The 25,189-nt window shown below is 41.4% G+C and overlaps 1 protein-coding gene across 1 annotated transcript; it reads left to right on the top strand.

Moving 5' to 3' along the window:
* The first annotated feature begins 4,643 nt into the window (after positions 1-4,643).
* On the top strand, positions 4,644-23,452 carry SLC34A2 (solute carrier family 34 member 2). Its single transcript, XM_009272294.1, has 13 exons — positions 4,644-4,742; positions 10,524-10,638; positions 10,743-10,877; positions 11,456-11,584; positions 12,511-12,654; positions 13,306-13,417; positions 14,945-15,140; positions 15,890-15,985; positions 18,440-18,560; positions 19,278-19,445; positions 20,753-20,869; positions 20,957-21,081; positions 22,718-23,452. The coding sequence occupies exons 1-13, from the start codon at positions 4,644-4,646 to the stop codon at positions 23,291-23,293; spliced, it is 2,133 nt and encodes a 710-aa protein (XP_009270569.1). The 3' UTR covers positions 23,294-23,452.
* Positions 23,453-25,189: the final 1,737 nt, after the last annotated feature.

Genomic DNA, 25,189 nt, shown 5'->3' on the forward strand with positions numbered 1-25,189 from the left:
CTGTCAGGGGTGGTAAAAAACGGAAAAGGTAGGGGGGGGGGGGGGGGGGGTGGGGGGTGGGCCAGGTAAGGGGAGAGACTATAAAAAGAGTAAGGAAAGGTTAGCAAGATGGGAATAATATTTGGTTTCTTTTGTGATTAAAAATTTCTTACCCTAAAGCATCAGCAGATCTTTGTTCTGGGGTTGGGGCTTTTTAATGGACATTTCTTAAACCTTTTAGTTAAACATTCAAGACAAACAATAAAAGTTTAGAGCAGCTATGGTAAAAAATGGTTTGAAAATGATCTGGGCTTTAGTTTTCAAAGCAGGTGACACTAAATGCAAAAAATTCGTATTCTTAGCATTCTGGCTGAAATCAAATTCAGGCTAGTGCTGGTGCATTTTTTTTACATGTGCCATGTTTTAGTCTGTGCCTTTTTGCCTGTCGTTGTGCCTCCCCTGGGAAAGGGTAAGAAGCACTTGCCATCTCCTTGCAGGGCTGGGCAGAGCTCCTGCCGCTCCGAGCCCACGGTCCCCCTATGCCTGTACTGCCGGCTCTGGATGAGCAGTCCCTTACGTTTTGGTAAATGTTGAGAATGGGTACTGATATACGTTAGTAGCAAAACATCGACTAAATAGGAATTTAACATAAGATACTCCAGGAAGAATAAAAACAATTGTAATATGTGACTTCAATGGAAAGCATAGCTATCACAGAGGATGTGAACAAAATAACCCCACTAACTTGTAGCCCAAGGATGCATTTGTACCGACAAAAATGTTTGAGGCATGGCTGTAATGGCAATTAGCTGGTTCTGTGATGAAGGGGCTGCTCAATTATTATAAGACCAAAACAGAGTCCCTTCTTCCTTTCAAACACAGGTATCTGTCTAAAATTGTTGGCCATATTATTCCTTCATAAAAACTCTTTCCTGTATTGAAATATTTCTTTTCCTTTTTATCTGTGAAAGCCCTTCCTGAAGTTTTTTCTCTCTGTGACTCCTTCACTTCACATTTTATTTCCCGCTCCTGTTCCTGGCATTGGCTCTGTTGAATGCTGCCTCTTTATGACTTTAATCATTACTCAGCTCTGGAAGTATGTTAACTACTGTAACTCCATTAATTTTTTTGCGTATCATTTGTGTGAGACGAAATGCACAGTATTGTAATACAGAACCTTGTGATAGGATCCAGGTTCTTTATACATGAAATTAGGTGTTTTCTTATTGCTGTCAAAGTAGTCTTAGGAGTTCAGCTTTACTATTTCCAACCATAGTAGAAATATTGGGCAAAAAATTGGTCTGAGGATGCATTGCAGCCACACCCACCTAAAGCAAAAGAGTACAGGATAGCTAAAAGCAGACAATTTCCTGGTAGGCACTGAAGCTTCAAAGACAAGTTTACACTTCTTAATGGAAAATAAATTAATTCATCAACTACAAAGTTGTAGCATTTACATTCTGTCCCAAAATCAAAGCATCCTATATAATGCCAGGGTCCAAGTCTGCTACTATCACTGATCCCTAGTAAATACCCAGGTGTATACCAATGTGGAATTTAATATTCATAAAACATATCTGACCGGGCGTTTTCATTAATAAACTGCACTGTTAAAATGTTTACATACAGAATATGTTTCAGACAACAGAGAAAGCCAGTGCTTACATTCTTCCAGGTAGTTGCACAAAGAAGGAAGGTGTTCTTCAGCTGAATAGGGGTAAGTCCTTAACCAAATAACTTTTCTGGCTGTAATTCATATTGAAATCAGCACTGGTCTCTCTCTTCAATGATCAGGGCTTTGTGTTTTACATATCCGGAAGAGGGAAGGCTAATTTACTCTAATGCAGTTCCCAAATGTAGACAACTAGATTTGTTTGAGGTTTCTGAACAAGTTAAAATAGCCGATGTTGTTTCCAAATGATGGAAACAATACCAATTCTCCTCCGTAAAGAGCTGTGTAGCTGTTTTCTAGAGTCCCAACATCTCGAATGCACGGGAAGTGTTTAGCTGTGCATTCTTTGGATTTGTGGAACACTGAAAATTAAATTAAACTGTAAGAGAGACAGTTTCTCTCCTGATGTTAGCTGCGAGTCTTGCTCATGCATGCTGTCTTTTGAAGCTGCGTCTACTAAAACAGCAAACCTCATCATGTGAATATTATTGTTAGTGAATATGTATCTTGGGCTGCTCTGATACCTTTGCAGGATGGATGATCATTTCTTTTACTTCCCTTTAAATATTTTTATTTTAGTTGTGACTTAGGTGCACTTGGTTTACTGTACTAGGGCCTGGGTCTTAAAGATGAACGGGGTTGACACTTGCACAGCAAGTATCCCTTTTGTGCGGGAGATCTGTAAGGGAATTTGTAGCACAGATGTCTTTTATGTAGACATGTTTCTTGGCTGTGTTGTAACTTCTTGCAACGTATAGCAGTGACTGGACAGAGTTCACCTCTCACAGAATTTGCACATGCCAGGAATTTTTTCTCATTCTGTGTTTGAAATATTTCCTGTGGTTGCACCTCCTGCTAAATGCTAGACTATGGCAGGTACTATTCCAGGTAGCTGCAGAGTAACCCAGCACCTTTGTGGTAGGAAATCAGGACCCTTGAAATTTTCTTGCTTGCTTTGTTTTATTAAATGTTCCCTATCCAAGAATGTTTTTTGAAATTAGGTCAGTTGCTTCAAAGTAAACCCTAAAGGGGGAAGAAAGAGCTTTGGGTTATTCTTTCTTAACAGCAGCATCCTTTGAATCTGTGCTGGAAGCATGAAAAGTGCTCTGGACTATCGCTCCGACTGCCCTGGTGTCCCAGGAAGAATTTCAGCCTCTTCTCTGATCCTGAATGAGGGAAATGCGTCTGGGACAAATAACACCCACCTTCATCCCCTGTGGCTAGCTCCTTATGGAGACTTTTCCAGGCTGACTCTGCAGAAGGTCCACCCTGGACTTCCAAAGGCAGACTGTAGATCTGCCTTGTGTGAGCAGCTGGTTTTTCTTTCCTAAAGGTTTTTTTGGGAATACGATGGGTCTGATCTAGGATTGTTGCCTTCTTAAGACATTAACATGGTCAGCGCATAGGATTGTGCTTAGCAAATGGAATGAGCAGTGCTGGAATAAAAATGCTGTGGAAGACATCACCACGTGCTGGCTGAGCCCTAACTGGGTACCTGGAACGTGCCCGTCTCATAGCTTCTCACTGTCAGAGCTGGGTTTCACAAACAGTGACTCAGAAGAGAATAAACCACAGCTCAGAGAAACACAAGGATTCCCAGTTAAAATCTTCATCTGATTTGCTACATGTAGGGCATCAGTGAAAAACTACTATTTTTAGATGCAATGTTAAAGTACACTTCTGTTAAGAAAACTGAGCCTGTGAACCGCCAAGGTGGACCTTGGGTCCATTTTCCATCACTTCTTTCCATTTTGGACTGCTCTCTGCTTCGCACAGAAGAAAAATCAGTTTCCTTTCCATAGCTATCTCTGTGCAAATTGCAGCTGGGAAGGGCAAGGCAGGGCCGGTGCTTTCATCCTTGGGCTCCAACGTCAGCCGTGCCCAGGGTAATGGGGGGCAGTGGGGTAAACACCAGCAGAGCTGCTGCGGCCAGGGGAGGTGCTCGGCGGTTCCACTGCCATGATGCGATGCTGCGTATGGGGCTGCGGAGGCTTTTATGATCACCACTTACTAAACATTTCTGATGCCAACACAGGTGAGGAGTAAGTTCTGACTCACAGCTCCAAAGGCTGGGCATCTCTGTGGGACCGAAAGTTGCAAAAAGCAAGAGTTTTATTTTTCTAAGTTACTAAGTCACTAAGCTGCTGGGAGATATGACCGTGTACACGCAGACAAAGAAGATCTGCTGATTAGGCTGCTGGTTTACAGCTTATTTTCTCAGTATAAGTTGCTTGTTGAAACAGAAAAGATTCGAAGGTAATAAAGCTACAGTGCCTAATGCGCCCCCCCCCGGCTCCCCATTAAGCTTATCAGTAGAACAGTCAGCAATGCTAGTGACTGCTTTGTCTAATCTGTAATACCGTACTGTATTTATTGAATAACGTATCTATTTATCATATAGTCTTCTTCCTCGCTAGCATTCTGAATGCAATTATCAAAGGTGTGCTTACATCTTTAAATCTCATTTAGAAGGAGAGTCACAGCCAAAATGCTAATGAGCTCACCTTAATTGTAAACATTGAGCACTGATAAGAATGAAACTCCATCCTCTGTTCTCAAAGAAGTTCTTACGTGTTTCCTACTTACACCGCTTTTTATCTGATTCTCTTTCACTTCTGTTCTTAGGCAGATGAATAGGCACCTGAACAGACAAATAACAGTACTACATCTTCTTCACACCCTTTTGACAGACTTTTGAGATTGCAAAATATTTTTGGAAAATTATTATTGGAAAAAAGATTACTGAATGATCAGGTGGACGGCAATTTTTCAGGCTGGAACAAACCGTTCCCCAGCATTCACATGAACACATTAGTAACTCGTACTTAAATGCTGATGGGACATTTTTTAGAACGTGATAAGTGTGAAATAGCCCATAGTCTTGTCAGTCTTGGTTGCTGCCCACTCCTGCTAAAAAAAGGTTGATTGTGATCATTAAGTTGCAGGTAGGCAGTGCCTCTGGACTGTAAAATAGGAATGTTAGTGCGCAGTGATGAAAGCAAACTTTGCTCAACACCTGTCTATATATATTGCAGGTTTCAGTGGCTGCTCAGTTGATCCGTTCACTCTGTTGTCTGGGAATAAAGAAGTGGTAAGTAAGAACAACTAAGACCAAATTTTCTTCTTTTTTGAACTTGTTTACCTTATAAATCCAAAGCTCTGCTTTTGTGGCTCAAGGAATGGCAACAGAAAGCTAACGTGGGGAACTGGAGTGGCATGTGAAATGTCATCCACTTGTTAGCATTTTCACCTTGTGCTCTTTCAACTGCATTTATATTTTAAGGAAGTGATAAAAAATCATTGTTCTAAAAACTAACTGTGCTACTTTTTGTCTGCAAATAACTAGATTTATTTTTATGGCATATGATAAAGAAAAATTGCATTTTATTAGCAGCTCTCAAAAAAACCCCAGAAATAACTGCCTATAGCATAAGAAAGCATTGTTTTAACTATTATTTGGATTGAAAAGAAGTGAGATTTTAAGTCACAGTAATCAGTGGTATTGGATACTGGAAAATGTCTAGGATATGATTAATGAAACATTGGAAGGAAATACTGTCGGTTCGTGTGTTAGCATAGATAGTGTGTAAAGTCTGTGTGCTGCACTATGGCTGTGTCAGGCTATTCTTGATGGAAACATTTTCTTATGCTAATTTGGTTTGATACACGGAGGTAAAAGGAATACATTAGTCTAAGGTAGTTAGCTCAACTAATGTGGCAGTAGGCAGAAATCAACTGGTTTCTCAGTAACTTTTATTAGCAGCTCTTCCATAAGATCAGTAAGTCTTTTTAATGTCATTACTTTTTCCTCTCTTGATTCTTTACTATGTGTTTTGTGTTTGAGATGGGGTAGATCTGTTGTATTTCCTTGTTGGTGGGATTATTTTTTGTTGTTGTTTTATTCTAAAAAGGTAATTGTTTTATTTAAATACCTAGTAGGCATTTCAAGTAGTTCACTGATGTTTCCTGGCTCTGGCTCCTCAGTGGCAGTGTCCGGTGCTTTGCTTGGTTGTGAATGCAGAAATTAGTGTTTGGTATTCGTTTTCTTTCTGCACTTGCTGAGAAATAAGTTCTCTTTAGTAGTTTGTTTTATATATTTTTTTAGTTTTGCTATGCGTTAGATTCAAGCTTGTGAGCAATAAGTCTCAGGGATCCGTAGGAATAAAAAGTGAGCACAATGCTCTTTTTTTTTTAGCTTTCACATAGCTATTTTTTCCTTTACTACTACATTAGTTGAAAGTTTACATCCTGGCTAAGCCTGCTGACTTATTCAGAGAAAAAGCCCCAAGGAAGCGGCTGGTGCCAGAGCAAAGACAAGACTTGCTCCTAGCAAGGCTGAATCATTGCTGGTGTTATTGCCTGTTCTGTTGCACCTGGGGCTTTGTGGCTGCCATGGAACAGGTTCTGGGGCAAAATTATCAGCTGAGGTAAAGCTACTGAATGAAATTGTGCTGGCTGAGGATCCTTCCTTTCCTGTCTCTACATAATGTGCTTCTGTGTTGGAAATGATACATTTTGAGCAGGAAAAGACAATATTTCTTCAAACTGTGTATGAGAAGGATTGCTATGTAGCTTGGTATTTACTCCTATGAAGTATGTGTGGTAAATATTTGTATATACTAAGTCATATAGTCAGATACCAGATTAGCTGAATAACCCCTTTTTAACATAAAAACCGTAGCACCGTGATGAATGACAAGAAAGCGATGTGTTTTTGTAGAAAAGCTGAGAGAGAAGGAGAGAGAGCGAGAGAGGGGAAAGCCTGGCTGAACCCAAAACTTGATTTGGAGCTGCTTAAGCAACCTGTAGGCACATGTATGGTCATGTTGGTGGTTGTTGCAGTTATTACCAGTTGGTTTTGAAAATACTGCTATTTTCTCCAGTACCTTTATTGCACCTTGGTTTGACTGGGTCTGTTCCCCTGGAGGTGAGATTTCTTTAAGGCTTACTGCTTCATAGTTCTTATTTCAGGCACAACGTGGCCTTTCAGTAAACTGTCACGGGTGGAGAGGTACAAACAATACCGTCCAGGCACATGCAAGTGGTAGTTCATATTCTCCGTGTTAAGTCCAGCAAAATAAATAGGTTTACAACTGTTTCTGATTTAAAACTGAAAAGCACCGAGAGTCTAGCCCTGCAACCGAGGCAATGCTGTTACAGTCCAATGAGTCACTGAGGAACGCAATACAGTGCAACTGCGTGACACCTAGTGTTGCTCAGATAATTCCCCAGAGACTTTAACTCTTTGAAATGCTGCAGTGAGAGAGTCAGTATGGATATAAAAGCCATGGGAGCCCACTTTGGCTTCGACTTTCTCTCTCTCACATTTTGTTTCAGAATTTGAATGCCATTGATTTCCATCTATCTCCCTTTTAGGAGCGGGAGGTTTCAGTTTCTTTTGGAGTTAGAAAAGATGTCACACATAGTTAGCATTTTCCGAATGCGAGGAAAGACTATACTTACAACGAAAGGAGCACACACGATGGTGTGAGAGGATTTGCTGCGAGGTTCACCGAAACGGACTGGATTACAGTTTGTGCAGGCATTAGTTTTCAGACCTTTGCAATATGCATAGCATATTTTGACCTGCCACTTTCAGGAGGAAATTAACTCCCATTTCAGCACAGCTCCGAACAGGTGGATATCCAAAGCGCCAATGCTTATCCGGATGCAAGCTCCACGACTACGCCCTGGGTGCAGGCATCCTGGCCGGCTTCCTGCCAGCTAAGGTGGGAACCGGACGCACAGTGCTGAGACACCCAGGGCAGAGCTCATCACTCCGGGCACCTCATCCCGCAATTGTGGCTATCCTGTCTTTGGACCTGGACCGGTGTATCCAGCTGAACGTAGCTCCTTGTTGTGGCGTGTGTCGTGACCAGCCCATCCTCTGCCCGTTCTCTAACATGTTCCTTTGCAGTGTAGTTATGTCTTTGGTGTTCAAAAGTAAACCACTATTAGGGTTTTCATTGTCATTTATATCTTGCGTCAAATGATGTTGGTCTTTTATACCGCACCTGACGTCAGCCTTTCCAAAGACGCAGCTAGTATGAGCTGCCAGGGAATGATGCAGTTAGCTTTGCCACCCACTCTGCAGCACCCAGATTTTCTTCTGAGTATTTTCTCAATATGTCAATGTCTGTATTTGGGCCAAGGAAAAATTCTTGGAAGGGAAAACTGTAGAACGTAGATTATACTCATAGCACAGCGATTAATTAACAGCAAGTAGCTGTGGCCAGGACTCTAGCAAACAGAGTATCAGGTGGCTGTAAACTATCTTCTCAGCTGTTCCTCTTAAGAGTCAGGATCTGGAGAAAGCTGACAGCCTTGGTAGTGCTTCAAGGATCTAGATGGTTCTGCTTTCGTCAGTCCTTGATACCAATCACACAGAATGGGCTCTTCTAGTAATACCTCTGCAAACCAAAATGCACAAGGCCAATACTGTAAGGACCTCCAGTATTCAAGTCTACCTTCCCAAATCAGAGGTTGACTAGGAATCATATAAATAATTTTATATACATACCTATAAAAAAATTTCCTCCACAGAGGTGGTCAACTCTCATTCTAGGGTATTTAATCACATAAAGAAAAACAAATAATAATACATGACATACCTGTGGGATCCTGAGCACCTCAGGAACATGAGAGATGCTTATTATGAAAAAATGCCCTGCTGAATTCTTGAATGGGGAGAGTTTATTTAGGAGACATAGATGCTGTATGTCTGCTGAAGTTTTCAAGCTCCAGTTTCTCCAGTGAGTGCATCAGCTCAGTTTCCATACAGTAATCATGCAGGTTGAATCCTTCATTTCCATACAGAGCGTAACAGAAAAGCTGTAAAAGTGCTGATGGCATCTCTAGGGCTGGTGGTGTCCAGCATATTCTGTGTCTCTCCATGGTGGGAACATGTTGTCAATACAACTTCACATCTGAATTTCCAACGCATTTTCACGATTGCATTTCACTTAAGAAGCACTTGTGCTGAGCAATTATTTTTTTTAGAGCTCTTTAAATGCTGAACATGTATAAATGAAACTCGTTTAACAAGACGGAGGTGTTCTGGCATGGGTGGGGCTCGGAGGCTGTTCTGGCATGGGTGAAAATATGAGAATTTGCTCCAAGCAAATGGAAACCCTTGCTGCAACAAGCAGGAGTGATTTTCTTCCATCTGTTCTGAGATCTTTCTTTGTGTATCTTGGGAGCTGCTCTGGATCTTACACCACAGATAAAGAATGTGTAAAAGCATAGTTTTTGCTAATGGGATTGTAGAATAATTTTTTCTGCTAATGTGGAAGGGGAGGTACTCTTTTCTTTGTGGAGTGCCAGAAAACAATACCGTCCTCTGTTACAGTAAGACATGAGTGATTTTGTCTGTGACATTTCCTTCCCAGCTAAAGGAGGAGGATGTGTGACATTGACATGGGCAGGGACAAAATATTTTCACCATCAGCTACATAAAGGATTATGATTAAATGAATGATTAATTATACTCCTTTAGGGTGGCCGCTAAATGCAGGTGAACCTTGTTTACGGGAGCATGATACCAACTCTGACACTGACTTTTGGAGGCTGGGCACAGGTGCCCTGTTTATGAGGAGCATTGCAGGCAAATTCACTCACCAATGTTTCAGCCGCATGGGTGCCAGACGTGGTGGCCATGGGGCACCTCTGCCCGCAGCACTGACCGACTCGTGTGGCAGAGAGGGTGGAAGAGGCAGACCCAAAGGTGAGGCTTTTCTGGGTAGGGTTCACTTCTCCCATCCTTTCCGCTGAGTTTTTGGTCATGCTGGCTGAGCTAACCAACAGCCTTACAAGCCTGGAAAGGTAGAAGTATTATTACATATTGCCTCGGCTCCCCATGGTCGCCTTCCCCCTCTTTCATGTCCCTCCCTCTGGCTTCTGATATTGGTGAAGTAACTAAGTAGAGCTCTTCCAGGTTTTGGTTCAAGGAACAGCTGCCTCCTCCTCTTGTGCCTAGGCTAGGTCTGTCACACGTGCTTGTACCTGTGCCGGCAGGATTTGGGCATGTGAGATCTTATTTTTTAAGTTATTATTGGTTAATATTACAATGCATGCCAAATGTGCTCAAAAGGGATCAGGAAGGAAGAGGTTCAGGCAGAGAGCCTAGGTGAGATGGGTGAGCCTGACCTTGCTGCCACTAACTCAGCTTCACTTGCAGCATCAGCTGTGGGTTACAGGCAAATATAGACCTGCAAATGGCCACTGCGGTCTAATTACGCTCTTGTCCAGTCGTTCAGCAAGCATCACTCTGGAGCTTGAGACTCTGGGATCTTCTTCCACCTTGCCCAGGGTCACGTTCCCCTCCATGCTTCCATGGGAATGAACCAGTAAAGGCAACAAGAAGATTGTGTTCAGCATACGTGACCCAAACTAGGCAATGCTTTAGGGAAGAACTTTCTTTGCTAAGGTCTGTATATTGAATTACCAGTTTGGTAAAGGCAGTCAGTTAAATCCAGAAGGTGGAAGAAAGTAAAACAGCCCTCTGACTTTTTGCTGAAAGGAGATAAAATGAATTAAAGAAAAGAAATGCCGAAGGTTTGGAAAGCAGAAGAATCTTTGCTTTCATGACAGTTAAAAGTGAACAAAAATACAGGCATGAGATGGAAATAATTTTTTTTAATTGTGTAAATTGCACAAAAGAATCACCTGTGTGATATAAAAAATAATTAAGAAATCAATTTTGCAAATAAAGGAATAATTCATAAAGATTAGTAAAAAGCTGTGTTCAAGGACAAATTGCTTCCATTCCATTTCCATCTCTTTTGCTCTTAAACTTAATCGCATTTCTCACATACCCTGTTCTAAGTTGAATATTTTGACTGCACGCACATTTTAATCAGCACTACTTTGTTAGTCACAGATCATGGCTCCCTGGCCTGAGGTGGAAAAGCCTGAAACCAATAACTATATTGGGGACTCCTCCAAACCAAACCAGAACATGGGTGGGAAAGAAGGAGAAAATCACAAAGGTAATGTGTGCTTACCTGTGAGTTAGAGAGATATATAAGTTTTGGGGTTCCTTGGAGAAGATGGAAAGTAATTAAACCATTTTTTTAATGTTCTATTTCATCAGGCAACGTGGCTTCACTTGGAAATAAAGGGGAAATTCAACCTGCATTTTCCACAATAGCCTTGATAGATGAGACAAGGCCAGAAGACGACCCATGGGCTCTGCCGGAACTGCAGGACACTGGGATCAAGTGGTCAGGTAGCCATTTCTCAGTAAATAAGTTACCTGCCTTTATTTTTTCCATCACTTCTCTTTGTCTCAGTTCTTTTTCTGAAATGATATTTGCTGCAGAATTGAATTTAAGATTTGTGGAGTTTTGAGATGTAGGCTTTACACTCTGTCTCACCTTCCCCAACGGTGAATGGGGATATTACATTTAGTCAGTTAAGAAGAATCTGGAAATCATGCTGCCTACCCTCCTTAAAACACAAGGAGATATATGGAAAACAATCCAAAACTTATATGGTTTTATATCCAGGCTTCTATTGGTCTTTCTTTACTCAGTAGAACAACTGTGTAAAACCGAGGGTCAGTCTCAGACTTCATACGGCTTTTGTCATATACCAAAAGCTTTTACATGGTAAAACTAGGTAAACGAACTACCTGCTTCTGCAGTTAAAATTTGATTAAGAAGAACATTCTTTCGGGTTTAATCACACACTGGGCTCACAACACTGTCTTTGACTCCGTAGTCTCTGCTTGTGCACTAGACTGTTCCAGAAAGAACACCAGATGCATCAAGCAAGTCTTTTATGCATAATGTATTTGTTTTGCAGAACTGGATAGAAAAGGAAAAATCATTCGTGTGCTCTATGGGATAGGGAAGTTTATTATGCTACTTGGATTACTCTACTTGTTCGTGTGTTCTCTGGATATACTGAGCTCTGCTTTTCAACTGGTAGGAGGTATGAAAATGTCTAAAATACCACAAATAAACTATGAATGAGGCAGTAAATTTCATCTGAGTGACTAAATTACAAGTATGACTCTTCAAGAACATTCTCCATAGATTTATGTTTTGAGATATAGATTCAGAAGGAAGTAGCTCTGATTGAAGACTGCCTTTAATTTGTTTGAAAAGGGCCTTTGTTTCTCAAATTCCAAAGAGCTGTTGATGTAGGGATTATTGGCCCTGATTTCTTAGTAGGTTCCTGTTACTTTGTGACAGTTTACATGGATACATCTGTGCATAAATCTGTCCCATGTGAAAGACATTTCAACAGGGTGAAATATAAAAATTGCGCTCTTGATCAAAGCATCCAGCACTCAAATGTCCCCCAAATCTTTCAAAGATGAAAACTATTGAAATGTATTTTTTACATTTACCTATCTCCAAGGGTTGAATTCCGTTGATGGATTCAGAAGTGGTTATCAGAGAAATATGTGAGCTTCTGTGGAAGTATTTTGGATTTTTGGCAACACAGAAAGCTACAGGAACAGAATTACTCAGGATCATTAAAACAGTTTTCCTTGATGCAGTAACCAAAAATATCAAGGCAATAATAGCATTTAAATCTATGCATGTGTGTGTGTTTGTCCTACAGTCTTTCCTCTGATGGCTGTGGTTTTATATGCTTCTCTGCAGAGTTCAGGAGAGGTTGTTCGGTCACTGAAATGAGAGAAAATAAAGTATTCTCTCATAACTGAGAAGCTGAGAGTTCAGGACCTGAATTTGGATCCCTGGGCTACATCACCTTGTACATTTTTTGGCTGGCAAGCATGGCTATATATGTATCAATTAAATGGTTGAATGATCTTTAATTAAATGCTCTGATAATCCCTATGGACTTTACCTTGCAATTCCCTCACTCCGAGAATATGTTCTTTGTAGGTAAAGCAGCAGGGGACATTTTTCAAGATGATTCAGTGCTGTCTAATCCTGTTGCGGGATTGGTGATTGGAGTTCTGGTGACCGTTATGGTCCAGAGCTCCAGCACTTCTTCATCCATTGTGGTCAGCATGGTGTCCTCCACACGTAAGTCTGCTTATGGTATCTTCCTAGAGATCACTCATAAATCTTGGTCTGGGGTGCAAACGTTCCCACCTGTGTTGAAGTTGTAGAAGCTTTGGGTGTAAGAGTAGAGACTGCAGGAAAAGATTTTCACAGCTGTTGCCCTGATATAAAATTTTTAAAAGTAATAATAATAGTAGTAGTAGTAGTAGGTAGTAGTAGTAGTAGTAGTAGTAGTAATAGTAAGTCCATAACTGCAATGAAAATCATTGGAAGCCTTGTCACTGAATGCATTAATTTTGGAAGTATCTGCATACTTTTCTCATGTTAGCCAGTTACTGAACTTCATTTGTTTCTGTGGCATCATTTCAAAATTCTGCAGTAAGTAGGAAAATGCCTGGGAAAGAAGAGACTTTATCTTACTCTGGCCCTCTAACATGTGGCGAAAAGGGATAACCATGGGCTGCAGTTTTGGTGGGGATCACGGGACTATGGGAGTACCACGTTCCCAGCGGGCTTGATTAAAGCAAACATATCTGGATTGGAACGCCTATCCCAGTGACATCAAGGGAAGTCAGGGTTCCAGTGACATTAATAGATGTTAATTTTCATTGGAGCAAAGAGCTTGCTGATGATCTGATTTTTTCATTCAATGCTTCCTTTCCCGCTTTGTAGTGCTGACTGTTCGATCAGCTATTCCTATCATAATGGGAGCAAACATTGGCACCTCAGTTACAAACACAGTTGTGGCACTCATGCAAGCCGGGGACAGGAATGAATTTAGAAGGTATTGTACTTAAACACTAGATCTGAAAAGTTGTTTTTGCTCCTTCTTTGTAGGTTTTCTTGTATATTCCCTATCACTACTACTACCATTCAACCTTTCTATTGACCAAAATTTGAATGTCTAGTTAGGAAAGTCACAAGCATGGCCATGGCCAAGGTATAATGCTGTCTAGATATATGGCTTCATATACTTGAAGAAAAGTATAGTGGGTTCCTTTAAAAGTTTTGTGTTTGTGTAAGAATCCACAATTTTTAACTGGATCTTGCACAAGGATAAATTTTCAACTGCTCCCACTATACCACCCATCTCTTAATTATGGGAGGGCTGTACAAGAAGTTAATATTACAGTATTTTGGTCTACTCTCCTTAAAAGAGACTTCAATGTTGAAGGGTTTTTAAGTCTACAGTAAGCAAGAGCTGGTAACTGTAGAGAAATGAAGTGTTCTGGCTGTCAAATATATACAGTGACAACTTTTAGACTGCCACTTGACATTATCACTGAGAGAGCTCGTGGCTTACTGGAGTTGGGCAGTAAACTTGGGAGGGATATGAAACTTTGGTACCTCGTTGTTTATGGCATACCAGACGTATGAAATATGCTTAGCCAAAGCATATTTCTCCAAGATTTACTGACCTGAATCTTTGGTTGTGCTATTCTCTGTCACTAAAATTCTAACACCAAAGTAGCCTATTAGTATCTGGTCAGGAAAAGAATTTAAATAATAATGAGAAAGAAGTTGATTTTTAACATTCATTAACATCATTAGCAATAAGTTCAGTTTGTAAACTGAAGGCGGTAGCACTGTCAATTTTGTTGGCCTACTTTGAATGTTCCCCCTGATTTCCCGTCAAGCAGTTTTTCAGTAGGAACCTAAATTACAGGATTAGCATTTCAAGGAATTTTTCCTTCACATTTTCTTCCTTCACAACGCTTAATTTAAGGAGCTATATTTTAAAACAAATACAGGCAGATTGCAGAGAAATAAGAGGACCACAAGCAGCTATTAGGAAGGTGGGAAAGAGCGCCTCTGAGGGAAGAGCGGTGGCTCCTCAGGCTGTGGAGGAGAAGCTGGAAGGGAGCTGTACACCAGTGGTTTGCAAGAACATGTGAGAGTGCTGCAGAGCCATCTTCCCCCAATGAGTCAGGGAGAACAGGTCCCAGAGGCAACAATTTAATCCCTCAGGATTAAAAATGTACCAAAAATGGGTGAGAGGCAAAACAAATGTAGGCTGTACAGCCACTTCTTTCTTTAGACAAGTACTCTTGGCAACTTCATGTTAAGGGTCACTTTTGCCTTTTCTAGTTTGTCTTGTTTCACTCACCTGGCTCACTCTCTCACTCAGTCAACTGTGTGGAGACAACTTAGCGCTCTATAGCAAAGTAACCATCTCCTGTGACCCCCGAAATGAAATGATTCCCATCTTGAAATGGGCTTCATCCCCACCTCTATGATTTCATATTTAATTGATGTTGTGCACATGTTGTTTAACTAACAGCAGCTCTGTTTTTTTAATTTCTTCTTGCAGGGCCTTTGCTGGGGCAACAATCCATGATTTCTTTAACTGGCTCGCTGTGTTTGCGTTGTTGCCCATTGAAGTTATTTCTGGCTATCTTTACCATCTCACCAATGCTATAGTTGAGTCCTTTCATCTTGAAAGTGGTGAGGATGCCCCTGAGCTACTAAAAGCTCTCACAGACCCCTTTACAAAGCTCATCATTGAGGTAAGCTCTTTCCCTCTTCAAGGAAGCCGCTTACTTAGTTCAGTCACAGCTAATCAAAATGCTCTGAATATGGTGGGGGGGGGGGGTGGGGGGGGGGTCCCACTCACTTCTTTGTGTCCTCGGGGTGGAGTTCATTAGCAAATGGATTCTTCTTTTTATTCACATTTCATAAAGTCCTGGCTCTATATTTCCTGTTTCTATTTCCCCCACATTTCACCTTAATGATGATAGATCTAGCTAGGAGGACTGGGAAGGCAGGTGAGGACAAATACAGACACGTGGGATGGATGGAATGGCAGCCTGTTGCCTAGACATTGGCAGATAGTACTAGCTGAGACAACCTAGCACATCCAGAAGATCTGCATAGGATCTGCATAGATGACACAGAAATTATGGGAAACTTGCACACATCTGGAGGGGCAGATGGAGGCCACAGGGGACGTGCACAGCTCTAAAATGACAGTAAACACATTTAGGCAGTTGTGTCAGTGCAGTTGTTTAAACAGAAAGGGTGAGATGAGGTGGAGCGTGATTTGGGGAGAATGAGGCACAGTGTTTGTGTGCATAGAGTTGTACCTTTTTTTGGGAGTAAACCCCCTCCTACCTGTGGGGCAGCAGCTCCAACATTAGAGATGGTTATGCAGGCTTTACGTGGCTGAGCTTCCAAAGGGACTTACTTGAGTAGAGCTGAACAGAAGTGTGTGATGCAAGTTAGAATAATATTTTTTTCCTTTTTTTTTTTTTAAAAGCTTGATAAATCAGTAATAAGTGCAATTGCTACAAATGATGAATCAGCAAAGAACAAAAGCCTGGTAAAGATTTGGTGTGTAACTGAAACCAATGTGGTGAGTATCATGCTAAATTCATTGTCAAGTTCCTCAGGAAATACATTACTGATCTGTAGCTGACACTCCTTATCATAGGATTGTGAAATTAGTTTTTTAAATGAGTATTTTTTTTCAGCAGAAAAAGAATGAAAACAATTTAATGTAGTTGTTGCTCCACTTAAACCAAGGATGTCATACCAGTGGTGAGCTTGACCTGGTTGCTTTCGGTACCATGCAGGCCCTTGCTTATCAGAACTGGTGGTTTGGAGCCAAGCCTTTTACTCCTTTCACATCCAAATGCCTTTAAACTCCAATACTCCTACCCACTCCCTGCAAGCGGAAAAAATCTGCAATATAGGCCAAAGAAAATATCTCTTTGCCCACCATTTATCTATTGATCTAACCAGATTTAGTCTTATGTGTGTTAGGGTGATCTGGTGGCAGCTGGTTTTTTGCAGCTTTCTTGGAAAACTGCCCTTGGAGAAAGCTTCTGTGGGGCTACCTCCCATTGCTCTTCACCCAAGCAACACTGCAGCTTGAAGGAATCTGTTGCCCAGATCGACACCAATGAGTATTTTGGTAAACTGTGGAGCTGAATGTTTGGTTTGCGTTTTTCAGCTAACTAACAATTAGAGCATTAAACGTTCCTTGGATCTCTAATTAGACTATTCTATTTGTTGGTATGTATAGAAAAGTAATTCCTGAAGTCCTGAGGCAGAAGATACTTAAGGACACACAGCAGAGGTTAAAATTAAGAGCTTGGGTTTTCAGAGGAGCCCAGCTCCTATTGAATGACAGTCTGGATGGCCAGTGAAATGCTAGCTAGGGAGATAGTGCCGGGAGCAGAGCTGTACTAATGCAAAACTCTGCTCAGGTTACGCTGCTAAGGAGCTGGTTATTTCATCTCAGGGGAGGTATGATGCTTAGGCAGCTGTACTGCTTTCAGGCCCCCAGCCGGCACTTGGCTACCCCTCCGCTGCACTGCCCGGGCAGGCACAGCCTAACTCTCAGTGAGGTCTGAGCCCCTGAGTCCTACAGTCCCCCCACTCTTAGAGGTAAGCAACTACACTGAAAGTGTAGGCTGCGGGTTACATGTCCATATACACACTTTTTTCTGTGTTTGTCTATATTTTGGCTGTGTAACTACTGCCCAAGCATATAGTCAAATTACAAAACCACATGAAACTCCTGACTTGAACTTGATGGGGGAAGAGCAAGGTCATTTAAATGATTTACATTCCTAGCGGGTTAAACTCATTTCTGGCAAAAATGATTAAACAGACTTATGGCAGGGGTAAATACATGCAGACCCCATATGTTTAAAGCAAAACATAAGGATAAACATTTTGATCTAATGAAGCTGCTTTGAAACTCAGATGTCTGAAAAAAATTCAGGAAGGCAAGAAACAACATTGTGTTGTGTTTGTAAAGGCTGATGTTTTGAGGCAGGCTGGAGACCAGGCGCTCCCTGAAGATGTGGGGGCAGTGGATCCACCCCTGGCTTTGCCCATCTGCATCAGCTGGAGGGGAATGCGAATGTGGGTGTCTGCAGGCAGTGCCCAGCAAGAAAATACGATTTCTATTTCTTTGTTTCTGCAAAAGAGAATCACTCAAATATGTCTTAAAGATACTTCCTGTTCAGCAGTGTGGTTCAGAGTCCATTTAGCTGTCAGCTGCTGTTGTGGGGCCATACAGTTTAGTCAGCAAACTGTTCCTTAATCTGCATAAGGACTTATGGACCTAGCGTCAGAATGCAACAGATCTGGGCTAGGAGCTCTTATAAGGAAGGTTTTATTGCAGTATAAATAGAAATTCAGGTTCAGGTCAGTAATACTAATGCTAATTATAGTGCTAGTAATTAACTCTTTGATAGCATTTGAGCTTTAAAAAGGAAAGTAATAGCAGCACCTCTTTTTCTACAGGTAGGAAAACGGAGGCACAGAAAGGCAGCGTAAGCAGCTTGTGCTCATCCAGCAACAGAGGCTGCGCTAATATTGTAGTATTCTGAATCACAGTCCTGTGCAATACTCACCAGACCATTAACTGCATTTAAGATGACAGTAAAGGGGTCTTTCTTTCACCCAGGGAAGGTGTGGTACTGGCTGGAAAAGGAATGCCACTGTCCCCCAGCTGCAGCCCAACACGAACCTCTTTCCATGAACCCTGACATCAGTAGTTAAGGTTCTTAGCTGCTGACGACTCGGTGCTATGCTTATTACAATGAAGAAGGTTTGGGGGATATTTTAATCTTTAAATGTTGTATTGATTGACTTGAGTAACAGCACAACCATTTATTTTAAGAATGCAATAAATTTTGCCTTGTCATTAATGTGGTGCCAGCTGACACTCCAGCTTACAAATCCTCCTTTAGTTGAGGAATGCTTGGTTGCAGTAAAAACCTAGAACTTTGCATGAGCTCTTATTGAAGGGTTGTAGGTGACTGAAGTATCTGCTTTGTCTGGCAATCTTTAGACACTGCAGAATGTTACAATTCCACCTCCAGAAAACTGCACATCTCCTGACCTTTGCTGGACTGAAGGAAATTCGACATGGACCATCAAGAATGTAACTGAAACAGAATATATCAGTAAATGTAAGCAGTAGAACTATTTCTCCTTCAGTGATATCTTTACAAATGTATATAGCTTTCTAATGGTGTTAACAGACCATTTCAGAGGCATATCGAGAGGCACTCGCCTGTATTTGGACACAAGGTACTACTGCAGGTGCAGTCAGAGCAGCCCGTGCTCTCTTATAGCTATGCAGCTGGAGTTACCAGCATCATCATGGTATCTGGCTGCAGATGGATCTCTTTCCATGCTCCCTGATATCAGTAATTGAGGTCTTCAGTATCATGTCACTCTTGCTATTCAGGTGGCTTGGAGCTACAGTTACTTTGCTGTAATGGTTGCTTGGATATCTCCATCCCTATGCATGCCCTTCAGGACTTTGAACAGCCTTTCTCAGGCACACAGCCACCTCTGGGAAGAGCCGACCCACCATCCAGCTTGGAGCACACCAAAATTTCCTCACACTGTTATATTCCTCTCCCTTGCACATGGTCACCTAACTCCTTCCTGCCCCGCAGGAGAGCCCGCTGTGTATTTTATAAGCGTGTCCATACAAGAGCCCTTCTTAGACATGGCTTTTGTGGAGCAAGGGAGGTGACGTTTTCACTCTTTGCATCACCCCCTCAAGCTGTGTGTGCTTTGGTTCCATTTTCTTGGGGGCATGTATGAAAACCAGAGTTGGGCTTGGGATCAGAAGCAAAAATGTAGCTAGGCTAATTCATTTTCCTTTTCTTTTTCAGGCCAGCATCTCTTTGCAGCCACAGACCTGCCTGATCTTGCCATTGGTCTCATCCTTCTGGCTTTGTCCCTGCTTGTTCTGTGCTCCTGTTTGGTGATGATAGTTAAGCTATTAAACTCTGTGCTTAAAGGACAAGTGGCGAGCATTATCAAGAAGACAATCAACACTGGTAATTATCTGCTTTTCCTGAAGATTGTTTTCAGGAATGACAAGGATGCTGAGCACATTTATTGATGTTCTGGCAGATATTATAGAATAGTTTAAAGAAAACAGTATTAAACCAAAATTGCCCCTCCCCCCCAACATTTTTTCTCCTCAGCGTGTTATTTTCTTTCTTTTGAAAATCTATTAACGAACAGCTTGCTTGTGAACTGCAGCAGATTAACAGCAACAGCGATCAAAGTCCAGGCTCTGTTTCTTGACATATAATCATTAGCTGTTAGAAATGTAATGTTTCCATCCTCAAAAGATAGCACCGAAGTGCTGAGATTGTGATTGCCTGCTCTGGCACGGAGCCTGCATGTTTATTCTAAACTAAGTTGAAAAACAGTTTGTGGTGACTAATGATCTAATTCCCTTTGCTGTGTTCTCCAGGCGTATTTCAGCATGGATCCACTGAGTGCAAATGTTTTTATTTTTCACTTGCTTGCTTTTTCTTCATCCTCCCTTGAATGGAGAGGTTAGAACCTGTAGCAGAGAAAAGCAGTCCTGGCATGTCTCTGGCTGTGGTTGAAGAGAGGGTTCACAGAAATGGGGAAGGCAACAAAGTGGTCCCCATGCTGTCTTCTCTTCTCCTGGGCAAAGAACACTGCCCGAATCAAAAACGAGGGGTAGAAAGTAATCAGCTGCCGGTTACTGTTCATTTGTGATCTACTCTGTGTTCCTCTGTGTCTTCCCAGCTGAGTAATTCCTGACTTCTTGGCTCACTCATAAATCCACAGAAAACCGGGGACCATTGTGCCTAGTTTCTCTAATCAGTGTGATTAGCTTTTCTTTGCACGAGTTAACAAGTAAACTTTTAGGAGGTGATCTGCTTGAAACTAGTTAGAACAAACAACCTGATTTTCTCAGGATGGTCTTCAGAGCTTTCTGAAGATCCGATCCATGCAGCAGGTGCCTGGTTGCTGAAACCAAGGCACTCAAGACACCTAGAAGGTGTTGTGTTGACCTCTGTAGAAACATTTCTGGTACCTAATTGTATTACAATATTATTGCTACCCTGGGTCAGGACAAATGTCTACTTAGCCTAGTATCCTTCTCAAATTGTATCCAGTGGTGGAAGGCTGGAGAGGGAGTACAGCGAACAGGGTAAATTAGAGTAGTAGAAGTGACTCTGACCCAAAATCGTCATGTAAGAGACAATATGCAGACAATGTATCTACAATTGAAATGCTTAATAGTCTTTTCACTGCTGTGTTACTGTTACATAGACATTCTGTTACACTAAAGACAATGTTCTCCCTCTATTTTTTTTAGATTTCCCATTTCCTTTTACTTGGCTAGCTGGATACCTGGCTATGCTCGCAGGGGCTGGTATGACCTTCATTGTCCAAAGTAGTTCTGTTTTCACATCTGCTATTACACCCCTTGTTGGTAAGCTGTCAATACTGTATTCTTTATCCCCATGTTTTATCCTCTCCATCATTCTGAAACCACTCAACCCTGTTTCTTTTCTCCTAGGCATTGGCGTTATAAGCATAGAGCGCTCTTATCCCCTTACCTTAGGAGCTAACATTGGCACAACCACAACAGCTATACTTGCAGCTTTAGCAAGTCCAGGGAGTACATTAAAATATTCATTACAGGTCAGTATAAGCCAATGCTTCCTTGACTTCATTTAGAAGTTGCAACTTTTCTGAAGAAAAACCTAACAAAATTGGCTCTGATGCAAATATGCCATGGATGTTGTGCTTGATTTTGACCTATTAATGGCAGCTCATTAATTTCAACTACTAGAGAAAAAGGCTTTGAGTAAGCATTCTCAGAATGTCGATATACAGTAGAATCTTTCTTTCATAAATTGGTCTTGATCTGATCGAATTAATTCAGAAGTGAGACAGGGTTGGCCACTTGACCCTGATCGTGGGGTCTCTGCAGCTTAGAATTCAGTGCCCGCGTCTCTGACAGCCCTTTTAGGTAGTCCCCTATGAGGGTTACTAATTTCCATAAGTTCCCTCCTCAGGACCCTAACTCTGTTCATGCAGTGTATAGGGACTCCTGTAACCTAAGTGAAGGCTGTAACAACCCGTAAGATGGCAAGCTGTCTACCTACCTGAGGTTGCAGTGAGTATCAGGACATATAGTTTCTCATTGTCAATCTAATCTGAGTGGGTCTTATTGAATTCCTTGTTGCCTTAGACTATTTGAAAAGTAGGCAGCCTGGCTTTGAGCTTCCATTTACCACCAGGTAAAGAACATTCCAGACAGAAGATAACATTTGAATGAACCCTCTACATCAAAGAGTGAAAAGATAATGAAGTTTCCTTTGTGAATAGGATGAATGTTTTTTACTAGCCACAATAAATTAAGAAAATTACGGAAGTCATTTTATTGTCCTCAGGCATGACAGAACAGATGTAATCATGAGAAGATACTATCTTGACCAAGCTCAGATTTCATGATAACTTGCTGTTTTTATAATGTACTTTAAAAATAAACCCCTGTACTTTCATGTTTACTTTAGTCTGATAACAGTTATAGAATGAAAATAGTATAAGGTGAGCACGGAACATACTGTTTTGTTCAGTATATGCTTATTCTGTCTAAGCGACTTCTGAAAGCTTTAGCAAGTAGGTGTCTCTTTACGCTTATTTTTAAAAAAAAAAAATTTTGAAGAATGTGAATCAAATTATTATAAAAGACCCAGACAAAGTCACATTCCAGGAATCTCCTCAGTGCCCTATAAACTTTTAGCTAATTTTTGGAAAATACAGGTTTGTACCATTAACAATTTATCAATAGCCTGTATGCAATATCTAATTTACACTTCCTATCTTTTAATTGGAAACTTATAGATGCAGAACCCAATAATGAACAGTTCTCGTGTAGTTCTCATGCCTTACTAACAGCAGGACTGTTTCCCGATAGCTGTTTGGTTTATCAGCTTTATTTCTGATGGACTCCATTTCTTGCATTTGAAAGCTGCATTTTAAGACTTCTCCATCTGCTGGGAGATATGTCGTCCCCTTTAGGCTTGCCTTGTTTCCAAATTCTGTCCCCTGTGTGTAGGCAGTGATCTTCACAATGTACGAGGTATTACCGAGTCCTTGCTTCGTGCTAGGAAAGGCCTTGCAGTGAAAAGGCATGAAAGACAAGAAAAACAGTGGGAAGCAAGGGAAGGGAAACTATGGAGTCTTAGTGCCACTGGAAGTTATTATCATGTGAGTAGGAGCATTTAAAGGCATTTTAGTTAATGAACTTCTCAATTGTTTTTGCTTTCAGATTGCCTTGTGCCACTTTTTCTTCAATATCTCTGGGATTATTCTGTTTTACCCACTACCTTTTACCCGGCTGCCAATCCGCATGTCCAAGACCTTGGGAAACGTAACAGCCAAGTACAGATGGTTTGCTATATTTTATCTTCTCGTCTGCTTCTTTCTTTTGCCTTTGCTTGTATTTGGTCTGTCACTGGCAGGCTTGCCAGTCCTTTTGGGTGTTTGCCTTCCCCTGTTTGCTTTTTTTATTGCTGTGATTGTAATTAATATTATGCAGTCAAAGCGACCACATTCACTGCCTGAGAAACTCCAAAATTGGGATTTCCTACCCATCTGGATGCACTCCCTAGAGCCCTGGGACAATATAATTATGTCTTCGCTCTCCTTTTGTGGGAAACACTGCTGCGGCTTCTGCAAGTGCTGCAAAGTCAATGCAGAACAGGAGGGTGCCAAAGACAAGCAGCTAAAAACTATGGAGGTTTATGAAAACACTATTGCGATGGCTGATGAAGAAAGAGGTGGAAGAAGGGCACCAACTGCAGCTTGTGTTGAAAAAACAGGCACAAACAACACAGCCTTATAGTAGCGGCTCAACCCCCATTAGCAGAGATACAGCATAGGACAGTCAGGCTCTTGAAAACCACCTTGGACAATGCACTGAGGACAGAGTGAACATTTTGTTAGGTTCCTGCAGCCAGTGATATATCACTCATCAAGGAACAGAGTCAAACAAGCTTGACAGAGTCCCTAGAGAATCTCTGATCAGTTGAAAAGCTAATGACAGATTTGCTTACAGAGGATCTACTATGTGCTACCTTCATCCAGTGCTATCAGTAGCAAACAAAAGAAATCCTGATGTAGTCCCATGAAGAGAGGGCTGAAAGGAGTGGTGATCAATTAAAACAATTAAAAAACAAACAAACAAACAATGCACTTGTAGAACACCCTTTCTAACCTACCGGCTTATTCAGCAGAAGTTACTTTATAATACCTAAAAAGCTCTGGAAATGGAAAGAAAAAAAAAAGAAAAAACCCCAGAGAATTCTAATGTTTTCATTGGCCTGTTTGCAGTGGTCAAAATGGAAAATAGTAGTTTTCCCAGTATGGACAAAATCTATTCTGTGTGTGTGAAGGAAAATGAAATGCTGGGACATTCTTCAGAAGCTCTGGGAGTCCTACTCAAGCATAAGGGTGTGCATAAGCCCATTTTGAGCCTGCTCTGTCTCCTTTAACACTGGGGAGTTATCTCAAACTAAAGGCCATAAAAGTAATTGCTGATCCTTCTGCCTGCTGAAGCATAAGCACTGGGTTTGGAGACACTGGGTGGCTACCAAAGGGCCTGATGGACTCAGGATGTGGCTGTGTGGCCATTCCTCTCTCCAGATGGTCCTCTCCAATCCTGTCACCACGTAACTCCACAGTCAGAGGAATGGTGCAGGAGGGAGGACAAGTGGCCAGCGTAGGGGAGGAGACAGCCATCCAAGCCTGGGCTGACGCCAGGAGATCTGTGTGCAACTGTGGCTCCTTTTGGCTGAGCCACAAAATGACCTTTCAGAGTAGTGGTGGAGACTGGCTTTAGAGCTACAAAAGAGGGAACCTGGAGAGCAGATTATGGCTAGCGCGGGACATACGGTAACATTTACTGGAGAGAAAGGAGTGTTCACTCTGCACCATCACTTTGTGCTCTGAACCACCCTCCTTGGAAATAATGTGAATTTTACTGGCAATTGTATATAGCAATCCAAATCCCAAATAAAATCCGTAAGTAGTGTAGTCACTACCATGTGTAGTCAATCCATAGGTAGTGTAGCACTTGGTGGGAAGCTGGTTGTGCTCAGATCATACTGTTACTGATGTTTTAGTAAATGCTCGTGAGGCTGCTCTGAATCATGGGCTGACAAAAGGCATAATTTCAATGCCAGAAAAAGAGCATTTCAAAGACGCACTGAGTACTTCTGCAGGCCTTCAATAGTTTAGATATCAGTGAGTATGGGATAATATCTGAAGTCCAACCACTAAAAAAAAATCAGGTGGCTGAGTGTAGGCCAAGTGTCATTTAAAGCCAGTTTACATGGCTGAGTTGTAAATTAAATTTGTAATGGAAATGCTGAGAAGACCCTTAGTTTAACATAGCCGCTCAGTGCTACTACAACACATTTACTTCTGAATAGTTGTTCGTTTTCTGCAGAGCTCTGGAATTCAATAGCTTGTATTTGGCTATCAGGTAAATATGTATATTTTAGAAGTGAAAATTGTTTTCATTTACTTTTTTAAACTGACATTTAAACTGGCAAACTATGTTGCTGAAAATGTGTTTGCAAATTGCATTCATACTGAGATTCCAGCTGTCTCTATAATTGTGAACCAGTGACAAAATGCTCAGAATCAGACTGAATTTCCAAAAGCATGTAGTTTTGGTATAGTTCTGCTCTTTTGGGGTTTAGTAGCAGAGAGCAGAGTTATGCCAAACTATTCTTTT

This window comes from Aptenodytes forsteri, unplaced genomic scaffold (genome assembly GCF_000699145.1).
Source record: "Aptenodytes forsteri isolate BGI_AS27 unplaced genomic scaffold, ASM69914v1 Scaffold333, whole genome shotgun sequence".
NCBI classification, from domain to species: Eukaryota; Metazoa; Chordata; class Aves; order Sphenisciformes; family Spheniscidae; genus Aptenodytes; species Aptenodytes forsteri.